At 39.3% G+C, this 17,017-nt stretch overlaps 2 protein-coding genes across 12 annotated transcripts in view; both read right to left on the reverse strand.

Annotated features, from left to right (window-relative positions):
• LOC144600554 (interleukin-13 receptor subunit alpha-2-like) overlaps positions 1-2,419 on the reverse strand; it is a 31,507-nt gene extending 29,088 nt beyond the window's left edge. For 2 of the 4 annotated variants that reach the window (XM_078412261.1, XM_078412258.1), the window contains exon 1: positions 1,818-2,131. The gene's annotated coding sequence lies outside the window, so the exon portion shown is untranslated. Of the gene's footprint in view, positions 1-978; positions 1,417-1,817; positions 2,132-2,320 lie in introns of those variants that run through there. The other 2 variants (XM_078412260.1, XM_078412259.1) reach the window with 2 other exon arrangements.
• Positions 2,420-4,004: 1,585 nt separating this feature from the next.
• The window catches only part of lrch2 (leucine-rich repeats and calponin homology (CH) domain containing 2), a 107,268-nt gene continuing 94,255 nt past the window's right edge, over positions 4,005-17,017 (reverse strand). For all 8 annotated transcript variants that reach the window (XM_078412268.1, XM_078412266.1, XM_078412270.1 and 5 more), the window contains one exon: positions 4,005-15,239. In XM_078412268.1, coding sequence (XP_078268394.1) covers positions 15,120-15,239 — 120 coding nt within the window. In that variant the 3' untranslated portion in view covers positions 4,005-15,119. The remainder of the gene's footprint in view (positions 15,240-17,017) is intronic.

The raw sequence follows: 17,017 nt of genomic DNA on the forward strand, positions 1-17,017 counted from the left end.
TACTTTTTGTGCTATGTTTATTTACTCTACCCATTTTACTCTGGTATTTCATTTTGCTTTTCCTTATCAATTTCTTACTACCTTGTTGAGTTCTAAAATATTCACCATCCACTCGTTTTTGACAATTAAAAAAACCTTATTTATTGAATTAATACCATCTTTAATATGTTTTAACACTGAACAGTTTGCCGCCCTCTCGAGGGAGTTCAGCTGCAAGTGCGAATGATAACTAATAAAAACATGGACACAATTAGGAAAACAAAACATGATAATAAATGCTCGTTCATGGATGTTTCAAACGTTGTTACATTAATAAATTCAGAATGTGAACTGGATTGCTCGTTTTTAGTTTTGAATTTAAAAAAAACCATTATCGGACATACCTGAGCAATCTGTAACACACTTTAAAAACAAAAACCCTACTCGCTTACTATCTCATTTCTGTCGAGAGTTGCGCCCGAAATAACCTAAAAGAGAGACACTGAAAGTTGGAGTATCTCAGCGGGACAGGCAGCGTCTCCGGAGAGAAGGAATTGGTGACGTTCCAGCTTTTTGTGTCTATCTTCTGTGTTTAAACCAGCATCTGCAGTTCCTTCCTACACATTTTCTGTAAAAGATGCCTTTTCGGAATAATCTGGTGCGGCACCAACGTATTGACACCAGTCAGTATTCTCAAGACTAAACTGTCGATTCACGTAGTAGAGCGGTCCATATCCCGTACCGAATGATATGTCAAAGATCATTAACGTTAATTGATCCTCAATTACCGTCCGTTCAGTTTATACCGTGGTATAATGAAGTATCAATACGCAGAGGCTGCCAATGCCACGGATTTTAAATATCATTGCAAATCCGTTTGTCTCGTGGAATTAGTAAACTTACAGTTCAGACACTTGCTACATCTATTCTGTTTCATCAAATATATAGGATTCAAATGATTTTTCTCGCGAAAGGTACGTATCAAATATAGAAACTCACCTTGTGTGTTCTTGGCTGGGCGAAAGTGTCCCCTTTGGTTAATCTGACTGCCTTGCACCTCGAGGTTTTGATAACAACTCTCTCCGATTCCAGTTATGACGGGAACAGGAAAGCCCAGACCCGATGGAGAGTCGTCTCTCTGTAACAGACGGGGTTTTTCTCGCTCCGTAGATGAAACCTTTTATTTCAAATTTCTACCAATTTCTGTGTGGCACGATATCAGTTCCGGCATATAATCCCTCCTTCATCTTATTCTGTTTACACTTTCTCAGGTTCTCAGAAGGCAGCAAGAGCAAAATATCACCGTTGCTTCTTGGTCTCCAATCCATCACAGGCATTTCCTTTACCGCTTCACATTTTCTATCCTGTTGTATACTTAGAGTTCTATCGACCGCTGACACACTCTCTCTCTGCAGTCCCTGTCCGCCCGAACAGTCAGAACAGTCCACACTCCCACCGGACTCCATCCAGGATGTCCTCATGGCACGATGTCCCCGCAAACACCAAGAAAGTCGACAATTAAGATGGTTATTAAGAATTTCAGCTGTCGATTCAAGTAGTAGAGCGGTACATATCCCGTACCGAATGATATGTCAAAGATCATTAACGTTAATTGATCCTCAATTACCGTCCGTTCAGTTTATACCGTGGCATAATGAAGTATCAATATGCAGAGTCTGCCAATGCCACGGATTTTAAATATCATTGCAAATCCGTTTGTTTCATGGAATTAGTATACTTACAGTTCAGACACTTGCTACATCTATTCTGTTTCATCAAATATATAGGATTCAAATGATTTTTCTCGCGAAAGGTACGTATCAAATATAGAAACTCACCTTGTGTGTTCTTGGCTGAGGATCTTGATCAGCTGGATAACTTCAATGGCTTTGCCCTAATCAATGATTTTGGTTACTTCAAAATACTCAGATTTGTCAGGCACAATCTCCCATATGCAAACCATGCTGACATAAAACTTAAAATTCTTTGTACTGTACCCAATCCAGTACCGGCATGAAGAAACCCATGACACCCTTTGCGACTGTTTTGAATCAGTGGACTGGTTGGTATTCAGGAAATCTGTGGCTAATCTGGATGAAAATCCAACTGCTGTCAGACATCATTGGCAAGTGTGTAGAGTACTATTTACCGAAGACAGGAATACGTATATTCCCCAGAAATGGATATTCCGGGAGGTCTACTCCCCGGTCCAAATCTGCAGCATTCAAGTCAAACGATCTCGGGTGATACAAGAAATCAATCTACAACCTTTGCAGAACCATTAGAATGCCAACAAGGAATTCTGGACTAAGCTGGAGTCCCGAGGCCTCAACACGGTTACCTGTAGATTGTATAAGAAAATAACTGCAGATGCTGGTACAAATCGATTTATTCACAAAATGCTGGAGTAACTCAGCAGGTCAGGCAGCATCTCGTGAGAGAAGGAATGGGTGACGTTTCAGGTCGAGACCCTTCTTCAGACTGATGTCGGGGGTGGGACAAAGGAAGGATATAGGTGGAGACAGGAAGATAGAGGGAGATCTGGGAAGGAGGAGGGGAAGGGAGGGACAGAGGAACTATCTAAAGTTGGAGAAGTCGACGTTCATACCACCGGGCTGCAAGCTGCCCAGGCGAAATATGAGGTGCTGCTCCTCCAATTTCCAGCGGGCCTCACTATGGCACTGGAGGAGGCCCATGACAGAAAGGTCAGACTGGGAGTGGGAGGGGGAGTTAAAGTGCTTGGCCACCGGGAGATCAGTTTGGTCAATGCGGACCGAGCGCAGGTGTTCAGCGAAGCGATCGCCGAGCCTGCGCTTGGTTTCGCCGATATAAATAAGTTGACATCTAGAACAGCGGATGCAATAGATGAGGTTGGAGGAGGTGCAGGTGAACCTCTGTCTCACCTGGAAAGACTATTTGGGTCCTTGGATGGAGTTGAGGGGGGAGGTAAAGGGACAGGTGTTGCATCTCGTGCAGTTGCAGGGGAAAGTGCCCGGGGTTGGGGTGGTTTGGGTAGGAAGGGACGAGTGGACCAGGGAGTTATGGAGGGAACCGTCTCTGCGGAACACAGAGAGGGGAAGGGATGGGAAGATATGGCCAGTGGTGGGGTCCCGTTGTAGGTGACGGAAATGTTGGTGGATGATATGTTGGATCCGCTGGCTGGTGGGGTGGAAGGTGAGAACGAGGGGGATCCTGTCCTTGTTGCGTGTGGGGGGAGGGGGAGCAAGAGCGGAGCTGTGGGATGTAGAAGAGACCCTAGTGAGAGCCTCATCTATAATGGAGGAGGGGAAGCCCCGTTTTCTGAAGAACGAGGACATCTCGGAAGCCCTAGTGTGAAACACCTCATCCCGGGCGCAGATGCGGCGTAGACGGAGGAATTGGGAGTAGGGGATAGACTTTTTGCAGGGGACCGGGTGGGAAGAAGTGTAGTCCAGATAGCTGTGCACACCCGCTTTGAACAGTTAAGTCGGTGCAGGAATGCTAACTGCCCTGTCCGTCTCTGGTGCACCTGTACCAATGGTTAAATGAGGCAGATGCAAGATCGGTTTTTGAGTGAATCCGCAGAAAGCAACTGGTGCAGATGCTGTCTCTGAGTGCGTCCTCAGGACCTCCAGTTTAAATTCCATTTGGAATATTTTGAAGGACCAAGAACCTGTGTGGATCAGCTGGAAGGGGTATTTACAGACATACCCATTGCTCTATCTATTGTAGACACAAAAAGCTGGAGTAACTCAGCAGGACAGGCAGCATCCCTGGAGAGAAGGAATGGGTGATGTTTCAGATCGAGACCCTACTTTTATCCATTGTACTTGAATTTGAACTGATTGTATATCTGATCTGTTTGAGCTGATTAACCTGTATATCTGATCTGTTTGAATAGCATGCACAATAAACCTTGATACTAACTAAACCTAAATCTTGGTCACATCTAAACTAATTCAATTAATCATTTATTCCCTGAACAAATTCATGCTGACTGTTCCTGATTAATGTGACATTAAAAGTTCAAGAGTCAAGAGTGTTTTATTGTCATATGTCCCAGATAGAACAATGAAATTCTTACTTGCAGCAGCACAACAGAATATGTGAACATAGTACACTGTAAACAATATTAGAGAGAAAAAAAAGTATATATACACACATACAAAAAACAACAATAGAGCAAAAATAACAATAATGGATTTATTCACAAAATGCTGGAGTAACTCAGCAGGTCAGGCAGCATCTCGGGAGAGAAGGAATGGGTGACGTTTCGGGTCGAGACCCGAAATGGCAATAATGGTCTGTGTAGTTCAGAGCTTATTTGAGGTTGTTGGGTTTAATAGCCGAATCTCTGTAGGAAATAAGCTGTTCCTGAATCTGAATGTTACAGTTTGCAGGCTCCTGTCCCTTCTTCCCAACGGCAGGGGTGAAATGAGTGTCTGGCAAGGGCGGTGTGGGTCTTTAATTATGCTGGCTGCCTTTTTGAGGCAGCAACTCCGATAAATCCCTTCGATGGTGGGGAGGTCAGAGCCGGTGAAAGATGGGAAGTGTTCACAACTTTTTGCAGGCTTCTTCGCTCCTGGGCGTTCAAGTTGCCGAACCGGGCCGTGATGCACCAGTAGATATGCTCTCTACTGTACACCTGTAGAAGTTCAAGAGAATCATCCCTGATATACGAGATCTCCGTAATCTCCTCATGAAGTAGAGCCACTGATGTGCTGTCTTCATAACTGCATCAGTGTGTTGAGCCCAGGAAAGATCTTCGGAAATATGCAAGCCCAGGAATTTGCAGTTTTTGACTATCTCCACCATTGTACCATTGATATAAACAGGATTGTGGGTCCTTATCCTTCCTCTTCCAAAGTCCACAATCAATTCATTGGTCTTACTGATATTAAGAGCCAGGTTGTTGTGCTAGCATCCATTTGGTCAATCGATGGATCTCACTTCTATGCTTTGACTCACCCTCTGGATTTCGTCCAACAATGGTGGTGTCGTCAGCGAACTTGAAGATGGAATTCGCAATGTATCTGGTTCTACAGCCATGAGTATAGAGTAGAGCAGGAGGCCGAGCACACAGCCTTGAGGTGCTCCCGTACTGATTGTTATTGAGGAAGAAGTGTTTCTGCCAATTTGAACAGACTGCTGTGGTCTGTTGACGAGGAAGTTGAGGATCCAATTGCAGAGGGATGCGCAGAGACCCAGTTCCGTGAGCTTGGTAACCAGCTTAGAGGGGATGATGGTATTGAACGTCGAGCTGAAGTTTATAAACAGCCTGACGTATGTGTTTTTATTGTCCAAGTGGTCCAGTGCAGGGTGGCGAGCCAGTGAGATTGCATCTTCCGTTGACCTGTTGTGGCAGTTGACAATCTAGTGAGTTTGTACTGTTTCCACAAATAACCCACATCGCTCCATTCCCTGAACCTATCAAAATGACACTGAAATGCCACTATCGGATTTGTCTCCACCTCAATCCCACCAGTGCACCCCAGGCACTCACCATCCTATATAAAATCTCCTTTAAACTTTGCCCCTCTTACCTTAAAGCTATGCTCCCTCATATTTGATATTTACATCCTGGGAAAAAGTTCTGACTCTACCCTCTCAATCTACGCCTCCCAATTTTATATACTTCTATCAGGTCTCCCCTCAACCGCTGGCATTCCAGAGAATACAATCAAAGTCTGTCCAACCTCTCACTGTAGCTAATAATCCCTGATCCAGGCATCATTTAGGTAAGTCCCAATAATGGGGTGACCAGAACTGCATGCAATACTCCAAATGTGGCCAAGCTAAAGTCCTATAAAGCTGTCATGACTTCCTGACTCTTATACTCAAGGCCCCAATCAATGAAGGCAAGCATACCATCTGCCTTCTTTACCACTTAATTGACCTGACGCGTACTTATGTTGGCACTTACAGGAGTTTATGGAGTTCAACCCCTAGATCCCTCTATACAATAATGCTGTTAAGGGTCCTGAAATTAATTGTATATTTGTCCTATAAAATCAACTTCCTAAAGTGCAACACCTACGCTTGCTCAGATTAAACTTAATCTATCATTTCCCTACCCATTTCTGGAGCTGTTCTATTTCCTGTTGTATACTTAGATAACTTCCTCAGTCCATGACCCCAGCAATCTTGCTGTCATCTGCAATTACTAACCAACCTGTCTATGTTTATATCAGTCATATTGTCACAGGTAACAGAGGTCCAGCCCAGATTCCTGCAGAACTCTATTGATCATTGATCTCCAGCCTATTGTCCAACCCTGTCTTCTATCAGTATGCCAGTATGTGAAGAGGAAAAAAATAGTCAAGGCAAATGTGGGTCCCTTGAAAACAGAAGCAGGGGAATTTATTATGGGGAACAAGGAAATGACAGACGAGTTGAACCAGTACTTTGGATCTGTCTTCACTAAGGAGGATACAAACAATCTCCCAGATGTTCTAGTAGCCAGAGATCCTAGGGTGATGGAGGAAATCCACATTAGGCAGGAAAAAGTTTTGGGTAGATGGATGGGACTGAAGGCTGATAAATCCCCAGGGCCTGATGGTCTGCATCCCAGGGTACTTAAGGAGGTGGCTCTAGAAATTGTGGACGCATTGGTGATCATTTTCCAATGTTCTATAGATTCAGGGTCAGTTCTCGTGGATTGGAGGGTAGCTAATGTTATCCCACTTTTTAAGACAGGAGGGAGAGAGAAAACGGGAAATTATAGACCAGTTAGTCTGACATCAGTGGTGGGGAAGATGCTGGAGTCAATTACAAAAGACGAAATTGCGAAGCATTTGGGTAGCAATAACAGGATCGTTCCAAGTCAGCATGGATTTACGAAGGGGAAAGGAAGGAGTAATTAAAAACATTAGACATCAGTGGCTTCATCCCATGCATGTGAAGCGATTTATTTTCTTCCATGGACTGTAATTACATAATTGTAAATTCATGTGCTGTTAACCTAATTTTCCTTCGCTAATACAATAAGGAACAAAAGCTCCTGTTAATCACTGGACTTTATCTTAGAAATTCAATGGTGAACAGCATTTAAAATCAGGATCTACATCCTCTCATATTTTTTACAGTATAGTAAATATATGAAACAACACTATAATTTTGATGGTGGCAAAATGAGTTCTAAGCATAATTCTCATTAAGGAAAATGGAATCCTGGAAAAAGGATCAAATCTATCGGACTGGTTTCAAATGTTGCACTGAACAATACATATGGTCAAAAGTTGAGCGATCAATTAATCTCTATTAACCCACACAATCCTTCTAAGAGCCACAAATCTTTGAACTCAGTCAAGAGTGTCATATATCCCAAAATCAAACAATAAAATTCGTATTTGCAGTATAACAGGTATCATAGTATTTAGTAGATTCATAATAAACAAAAAGTTCCAGAAATAATTAAAAAGTTCTTTCCTCATTACAACCACCTCAACTACACATTGGGAGATCGTGAGCACCTTGTTCTTCTTCTCTTGCAGTATGCCATGCATAAAATCAAAAATATATTAAAGCTAGAAGTGTCAACAGTCTGGAAACTGGCTGCATGACATTTCAGAGTGGGGATGAAGGAAACTGATAAAATGGAAAGATAGGCAGACAGAGCCATGGTTCATAAGACTACAGATTAAAGAGCTGGAAATAAGTCTACTGAAAGATTTGGGGAAGATTTCCCGCAAACTATTCAAAGGAAATGCGATTGTATTATTTAACAGTAGAAAAAACCCGCCAATTCCTATAATTATTCAGCCCTAGCAAAATCATAACACCACTGTCCGAAAAGATCGCTTTGTTTCTCAAACATGAAACCATTTATGAAACATACTGTACATTATACATACATGTATACAGTCTTGGGTTTGGTCAAATAACTCCATGCATGCAAAATGTAATACAAATTATTTACATTTCTACGCCCCTTGAGGGAAAAGCTATATATTGAGCAAGTTGAACAATTGGATTCACTTGGTTGACAATTAAAATACATAAATATACAGAATTTTGTACTGAACCTAAATTAAATGATTTGTATGAAGTAAATAGGGAAATAGGACTTCAGTACTACATTTATTTACACGTAATTTTGAACAATCCTATTGTATCTAAAGAGCCAATTGAAAACATTGAACTAGTTTTTATTTTAAACTACCAATTATATAACATGACCAAATTTGCAAATTACTCAACATTATTTGTTGGTTGCAAATAACAAGCTACTACCAGCATTTGCAATGAAAAATTATAATTACAAAATGTTGTTTTTTTACAAATTGCAAATATCTTCCATATATACATTGGATTTTTATATACACTGGCCTATTAAAAGAATTGTGGGGCTTCATCTTCCCTTAAATTCCAACAGGAAAAACTGGTTACGGGAATAAAATCTTCAAGGCTGATATCAATAAAGGAAATTTAAATACTACAATGAAAATTATGCGTATTGACTTCCACATGGAACAGGATTTTTTGCAGGTGATTCTTCAATATATATTATTTAGAACCCCAAATTATGTCAGTTTTGCCCAGTTTACTCTATCACAATTTCCCAGTTGAAATCTTTATATGTATAATCCAACATTAATCAATGACTATAAATTTGGAAAGTCTATTATAGTGCTATTTTTCTGTTTTGACAGTTGCTGTCCTCCCAACTAACTGCAAGACATTTTTTTGAAATGTTGCTAATAATTTTTTTTTAAATCAGCCTCCAACATAATAGTTTATCACTATATAAATCCCATTTGGTTCTGTGCAAATGGCTGCTCCCCAATTTTGCATTATAATCACCAAAGTGCTCCAAACTCAGAGAAATGATTGCAACAAAATTATTCACAATTCAAACTGCTCCACTGATTTCACAACAGCAACTACTCTTACAGCAAAAGTATCTGGAAGATACAAAAATTATTTTACAAGGGATATTGTGTAGTTAGCTGACAATGGTATGTGACATTTCAAAAACATTAATACAACCCGTCGGCAATTTCATGATAAAAAATCTGAGTCTTATTCTGGTTTCAAATAAACAATGAAATTACACGGATTTCCAAATTTGTGCAGTAAATACTTTCAAAGTCTTAATATTTTGAAAAACTGTTTTCAGGCCAAATGTCATGTATGTTGATAACATAATGTTCATATAATTACTTCTGGAATGTGAACTGTGCTGGAAGGCAAAATGACTCATTGTACTGAACACATGATTTTAACATTAAAGTTTTGACAGTCAATATATATGGACAGAGAGAAGAAATAACTTATCAAAAACAAGCAAAATAGCATAGCCTAATTCGCCTTAAAATAGTTTTCAATCAGCTTACACACCCATCTCCCAAAATCCAGATAAACTGATTTCAAATCAGATTTAAAATTATCATTGCATATTCCCTGTCCATAACATCCCTGTGCACTTCTTGCAGCAATTGTAAGACCTACCTCAAACTAAATTGAATTAAAACATCAGCTTAAAAAGAGAAGTGTGTAAATTCAAGCCTGGATTTCAGTATTAATGATAAAAATCCCCACTAAAATGCTAAACTACAATTAGCCACTTGAAATGAATGTTATAATTTCCAAGTTTTGTACTGTTAAGAAAACTAATTTTTGACAGCACCAGCTCCAAAAGACCATTGACACTCAAATATATAACCTCTCCCATTTCATTGCTGTTTTCCACTGGTAGACTGTAAATGCCAGCAACTTGTGAAAAGTTGTAACATTGCCCACCAAAAGCTTTGAAAATAAATAAATTTGCATTGAACATAAAAAAGCTTGAACAAAACCTTCTCCTAAACACATTATTGTAATGGATAATTGTACATAGAATTAAATAGGTTAGATACCCTATTAAAGCAATGGGGGACAGGTAGGTGGGGGGGGGGGAGAAGGAGGGTAGCAAATGAAAAACATTGAAAAATACAACATCTTTGATGCTATGCCGGCATCAAAACCTGGTCTTATATTCAGATATATTCTGTTGATCTTGGCAAACCCAATGAAAAAGTTCTGGAATCTACATTTTACAAATGAAAATTGAGTTACATTTGAATGCATCAATGTCAGCAAAGATGTAATAAAATTATTGCAACATATTTAGTATTATTAATATAATACATTTTACAGAAGCTGATGGGAATTAATTCACTCAAACTATAATACAATTGTTAATATTAGTTTATATAAATTAAGAATCAACATGCCCGAGGTTAATCCTTGATCAAACTGCTGTAAAATTGAATGTTTTTGAATGTGCAGAAAAGTAGACAGAAACCTTGTGCAGGCAATATTCATTTGTATCAAATCAATGAGTACAACATTTCATGATTTTGAAACGTCATGACGAGCCATTAACATTTCTCAAATTAAACTTTTTGTTTTGTCACAATTATGATAACAAATCACTTCAAACCACTGCCAATAAAACTATTGGGATAAGTTTTTTTTACACTGCAAATTTGTTGAATACTTTTCAACTTTAGAATCAGTCAAATAATTTCCAATAATTTTTATAATTATGCTGGAATGCAAAAAAAATTGTGACCTGTATACCTAATTTCAACTTTTCATTTAATCAAAAATAAGTAACCCAGGCATAGAAGTCTAATGGTAAACTATAAACCTAATGGTAAATAGAACTAGTATAGATAAGTACAACAGGCAGCATGGACAAGATGGACAGAAGGACCTATTTCTGTGCTGTATAACTATGACTGAAAAATGCTGCTCAAAGAGCTCATACACCAAATTCTTGAGTTTATGTTCGCAAGCTAAATTCCCTAATCCTCCTTTTACGCTATGCTTAACTTATCCCACGACCTTGACTGGACCCCAAACATCAAAGCTTCAGGGTTGTATGAAAGTTCATAAATTATCTTTAAACCATTTTAGTTGCAAAGTGGTTTAATAGCCATCTCGACAGAATGAATTTTTCCTTTGATGTGGAACCACGTGTATAATTTCTCAAAAACATTTGGACTCCAGACCTAGTACAAATTAACAACTTTTAGCGAGAAAGCTGGATAGCAAAAATCTTTATCTTCAACTTGGCAAACTGAACAGGAAAACTTTAATATCAGGCCCTACATTAAGGTGAAGATGATTAGTGAAAACAGAATGATAGGTGTTATATTTAAATTCATGCAGTATACAAAACAATGTGGATGAGCTTACTGTGCAATTAAAAATGGGTAGGTACGACATTGTAGGCATCACGGAGACTTGGTTGATAGAAGGTCGGAGCTGGGTGATGAATATCCAGGATTACACACCCTGTCAAAAAGACAGAGGCTGGCAGGGGGATGGGGTAGCTCTGTTGGTAAGGAATGAAATTCAGTCCTTAGCAAGGTACGACAGAGAATCAGAAGCTGTAGAATTCTTTTGGATAGAGCTGAGAAACTCCAAGGGTAAAAACGATCCTCATGGGAATTATATACAGGTCTCCAAAAGGATCCAGGATGTAGCATGCAAATTATATCAGGACATACAATCGGCATGTAAATAAGGCAATGTTATCGTGGTCATAGGGGATTTCAATGTGCAGGTAGACTTGGAAAATCAGGTTGGTACTGGATCCCAAGAGAAGAAATTTGTAGTGTTTCCGAGATGGTTTCTAAGAACAGCTTGTAGTCGAGCCTACTAGGGAAAAGGTAATTCAGGATTTGGTCTTGTGCAATGAACCAGATTTGAATATGAAGCTTGAGGTAATGGAAACCCTAGGAAGTAGTCACCATAATATGATAAAATTCAATCTGCAGTTTGAGAGAGAGAAGGTGAAATCTGATGTGTCAGTATTGCTGTTGAGTGAAGGTAACTAGAGGCATCAGAGAGGAGCTTGCTAAAGTTGATTGGAAATAGATTAGTAGGAATTACGGTGGAGCAGCAATGGCAGGAATTTATGGGAATAATTCGGAAGATGCAGGATTTTTTCCATCCCAGAGGAAGAAGGATTCTAAGGGGAGAATGAGGTGACCGTGGCTGACAAGGGAAATTAAAGACCGAATAAAACTAAAAGAGAAGGCACATAATATTGCAAAAATTAGTGGGAAGCTAGAGGATTGGGAAGCTTTTAAAAACTAATAGAGGGTGCAAAAAAGGATATACAAGTTGATGAAATATGAAGGTAAACTAGCCAATATTATAAAAGATGACAGCAAAAGTTTCTTCAGATACATAAAGTGTAAGAGAGAGGCAAGAGTGGACATTAGACTGCAGGAAAATGCACTGGAAAAGTAATAATGGGGAATAAAGAAATGACAGATGAATTGAATACCTTTTCTGCGACAGTCTTCACAGCAGAAGACACCAGCAACTTGCCGGAATTCAAGAGAGTCAGGGGGCAAAAGTTAGTGGTGTTGCTACAACCAAGGAGAAGGTGCTTGGAAAGCTAAAAGGTGAGTAAGTCACCTAGACCAAATGGACTACACCCCAGGGTTCTGAAGGAGGAAGCTTTAGAGATTGTGGAGGCATTAGAGGTGATCTTTCAAGAATCACTAGAATCTGGAGTGGTTCCAGAAGATTGGAAAATTGTAAATATTACTCCGCTGTTCAAGAAGGCAGTAAAGCAAGAGGGGAAACTATAGGTCAGTTGGCCTGACTTCAGTGTTTGGTAAGATTTTAGAGTCCATTATAAAGGATGTTTCTGAGTACTTAAAAGCACATGATAAAATAGGACTGAAAATGTGCCGCATGTGAGGCTGCTAAAGAAGATGAGAGTCCCTGGCATTAAAGGGAAGATACTAGCATGGATAGATGTTTGGCTGAATGCAGAAGGTAAAAAGTGGCAATAAAGGGAAATTTCTCAGGTTCGCTGCCAGACTAGTGGTGTTCTACCGAGGCCACTGCTCTTCAGGTTGCATATCAATAATTTGGTTGAGGGAATTGAAGGCTTTGTGGCCAATTTTGTGAATGATATGAAGATAGGTGGAGGGGCAGGTAGTGTAGAGAAAGCTGGGACTTTGCAGAAGGACTTGGACAGGTTGGGATAGTGGGCAAGAAGTGAAAGATATAATACAGTGCAGCAAAGTACAGTGCAGTCATGCATTCTGGTTGTAGGAATAAAGGCATAGATTTTCTAAATAGGCAAGAGGATTCTGAAATCGGAGGTGCAAAGGGACTTGGGAGTGCTGGTGCAGGATTCCCAAAAAGGTATTTTGCAAGTTGAATCAGTAGTAAGGAAGACAAATGCAATATTAGTGTTTATTTCAAGTGAACTAAAATATAAAATCAGAGATGTAATGCTGTGGCTTTATGAGGCACTGGTCAGACCGCATTTGGAGTATTGTGTGCACTTTTGAGCCCCATATCTGAGGAAGGATGTGCTGGCATTGGACTGAGTCCAGAGGAGATTTACGAGAATGATCGTAAATGACGATTGGGTTAACCTATGATAAGCATTTGATGCCACTGGGCCTGTGCTTGCTGAAGTTTAGAAAGATGAGGGGGGGAACCTCATTGAAGTTTACTGAATAGTGAAAGGACTGGATAGAATGGATGTGGAGAGGAAGTTTCCAGTAGTGGGAGAGTCTAGGACCAGAGGGCATGTCCTCAGAATAAAAGGACATCTATAGAAAGGAGACAAGGAGGTATTTCTGTAGTCAAAGAGTGGTGAATCTATGGAATTCATTGCCACAGACAGCTGTGGAGTCCGTCATTGGGTATTTTTAAGGCAGGGTTTATAGGGAAAGATAGATCAGTCATGATTGAATGGCAGAGTATGTTTGATAGGAGCAGAATTATGCTAATCGGCCTCTGACATGAACTTATGGTGAACGTTTTTAAATCGGAGCGTCTAAATTAAAAATATATATATATATTCAAAAGCTATTCTGTTCATGATAGATGATAAACGTGCTATGCTAGGCCTGAATCAAGAAAGAGTTGACTGCGAAAAATAATTTATTTGATCGTTTGATTGAGCTGTAGTATGTGGAAGTGCCCTTGTTAGTAATTAATTTTCCTTGCATACATTTGGTTTCAAACCAAAGTGAACTGTCTACAAACATTCATTAACCAGATAATAATTTTTGTTTATGGAAAAGGTTGAGATGTGACTAAAATAACATTTCTAAAATTTCCAACAGGCAGGCTTCAAACCATTCACAATATATGAATGAAAAAATTAAGAAACATACATTTTGGATGAAGACTTGGTCCATTAGTCATTGATTTGCTACAAGCTAATGGTCTATTCAATTCAAGTCCTTTATACGACATCTGGATGCAGCTCAGCACTTAGAGAATGCTGCCTAAGAACCTTACCCATGCAATGATCAAAGCTTTACATTTTTATTACCAGAATGCTTCATATCCTGTTTTGGATAACTCCTTTAAATTAGGGGTTAAAAGGCAGAATTATTGAGGTTTCCCTTGGTTAGAATAAACATAGTACAATATAAGTCAGTACATCCAGCCCCTTGGTGCTGGATGGTAGAAGCCAACCTGACCTGCATTGAACCTCAAGGAATTCAAAGCAACGTCATGAACGTTTGAAACTTAAAAAATCCTTGGCATTCAATATGTAGAAGATCTCTATGAAATGGCAGCCATAACTGGTACAGAAAATCGAATAGCCCTTAAAAAAATATGAAGAGCAACCACTGAATTAATTGACCAATTTACAAATCAAGACTAAAATCACAAATAGGAAGGCAACCAGTGGAGGTTAGATTATACAAAAAAAAGATTCAAAAATTTTATGGCACTGAAAATTCATCTCTTTTCTACAAGAGTGGATCAAATGACCCCCATAGAGTACGATAAGAATATTTTTATACAACTTCGAGGAACAGGACATTGTAATAAATATTAACATTTGAATAGATGATGTCACAATAATGTATTTGCCTTATAAATCTGCGTAGAAGGAACATCTAGTATTTTTATGGACATTGAGCAAAGACAAGATAACTTATTCTGAGCTTTCCTATACGGCAGCTCCAGCAAGCCGGGTGCAATTACCGGCTAAACAGACGATTATTGATATTTTATACATGTATTGGCTTAAGCTGTGTGAGCTATAACATTGATTTTGTTTCAAAAGAAAGTGCTAAGTTAAATGTTATTTCTGCAAATTCGAGTTTAGAATTCAGCATTGTAAAACGTAAACCATGAACATGATAATTTATAAATGACTGAATAACAAACATTAGTTACACAGCAGAAAACTGTATATGTTTAGATGTAGGCAGTTCAAGTAGAGCTTGCACTGTAGAACCCACTTTCACCAATCCACGTTCTTCCAATATATGATGAGGCAGACAAAGTTTATCCTTAAAAAAAAGAGTAGATTAATTATTTAATCTTTCAAGTTTCCTGCATGTCCCAAAATCAATTTCACCTCTTCTAGAAGTTTAACTGTCAGTACCAATGGTCTAAGATATTTTCGCATTAGTTGTCAGACAACTTTTCAATTAGTTTTTTTGTTTAAACAGTTCTTTTCACATATTCACTCAGCATTCAAAGCGAAGACTCAAGTCTTTACTGACTTTCACTGGGGAGAAATTTTCTACATCTCATTTTTAAAGCAAATGTATTTTGGTCTGTTCAATAATAAAACCAATCCAGACCAAAAAAATGCAGACACTGGAAATTGTGAAATAAAACAGATATGGGAAAACCTCAGCAGATCTTGATCTGTTGAGCAAGAAACAATTAACATTTTAGATTTTAGAGATACAGATTTTGGTTCTCTTTCCACGGATGCTGCCTGACTGGCTGAGTTTTACCAACATTTTCTGTTTTGTTTCATTCCAAACATCCTCTTCCTCCCCAACTGGCATTCTGTAACAGCAGAGCGCAGCATCTACCAAAGGCAATGCAGTTTTCACTATGCTTCCTCAATACCAACTCCTGAAACCATAACATGTTTAATAAGGAAAAAAGAAAACAAAGTCATGTATAGGAACTGGTACCAAATGAGTCCTTTGAAGTTTATCGGGGGCATAAGAGAGAATTTATAGTTAGGAGAGCAAAAAGGGAACATGATAAGGCCTATGCAAGAAGGATTAGGGATAATTCAAAAACCTTGCAAGTGTATTAGAAGCAAGAGGATGGATAGGAAATAAAATAGGTCCCCTCAAGAACCAACAGGAAAATCAGCGTGTGCAGCAGGGGATGTGAGCGAGGTCCTAAATGTAAAGTTCTCATTAGTATTCACCAGGGATAAGTATCTACAGGATGCAGATGTATTTGATATTCTGGGACTAGTTTGAATTAGAAAAGGAGCAAAGATACTGGCACATAGAAATTCCCAGGTTCTAATCCTTAATGCTATGGGAAGCAAGGAAGGCGATTGCTGAAGTGTGGACTAAAATTTCTGTATCTTTGTTGGCCTTGAACAATGTATCAGAATATAGAAGGATAGCAAATGTTGTTCCTTTATCCAAAAAGGCCAGCAGGGACAAGTCAGGAAACTACAGGCAGTGAACTGTAGATCTGTAGGAGGGATTTTTTTTTTCAATTCAAAAGGGAGTTCTGTTCACTTCTTTCTGTGCAAGTGAAATCCTGACTCTCAAATCTGATTGAGTTTTTAAAAAAGATGTTAACAAAGGGAATTGATGAAGAAAGGGCTTTACATGGACTTTACAAATGTTTCTGATGTCCCACATGGTAAGGGTGGTCCAGAAGGTTAAAGCACATGGTATCTGAAGTGTGTTAGCAAACTAGACACTTGATTGGCATGATGAAATAATATAATAATGATTGGAAATAAAAGGGTAGTGCTGGAGGATTGTTTTCTGTTTGGACCTCTGTAGCCACCGTTGGTGCCGGGTGGCACCGTCAGCGATGGCAATCTCATCAACGGTCTGTCTGTCTTTTTGTCATTATTTTTAGTGTGTTTTAAAAGTATGTGTTAATGTTCTTTGGTTTGTTTTATGTGGGGAGGGGGTTAGGGGAAACTTTTTTCAATCTCTTCCCTTGCCAGAGATGCGATTGCTTTCTGGATGTATCTCCGGTAACTCTGCAGCCAAACATCATGGTACTGGCGGCCTTGCGCGAGACTGACTTTGAGCCCTACCGCAGGGCCGTGGAACTACCATCGGAGCCT

Source organism: Rhinoraja longicauda, chromosome 15 (assembly GCF_053455715.1).
Source record: "Rhinoraja longicauda isolate Sanriku21f chromosome 15, sRhiLon1.1, whole genome shotgun sequence".
NCBI lineage: Eukaryota > Metazoa > Chordata > Chondrichthyes > Rajiformes > Arhynchobatidae > Rhinoraja > Rhinoraja longicauda.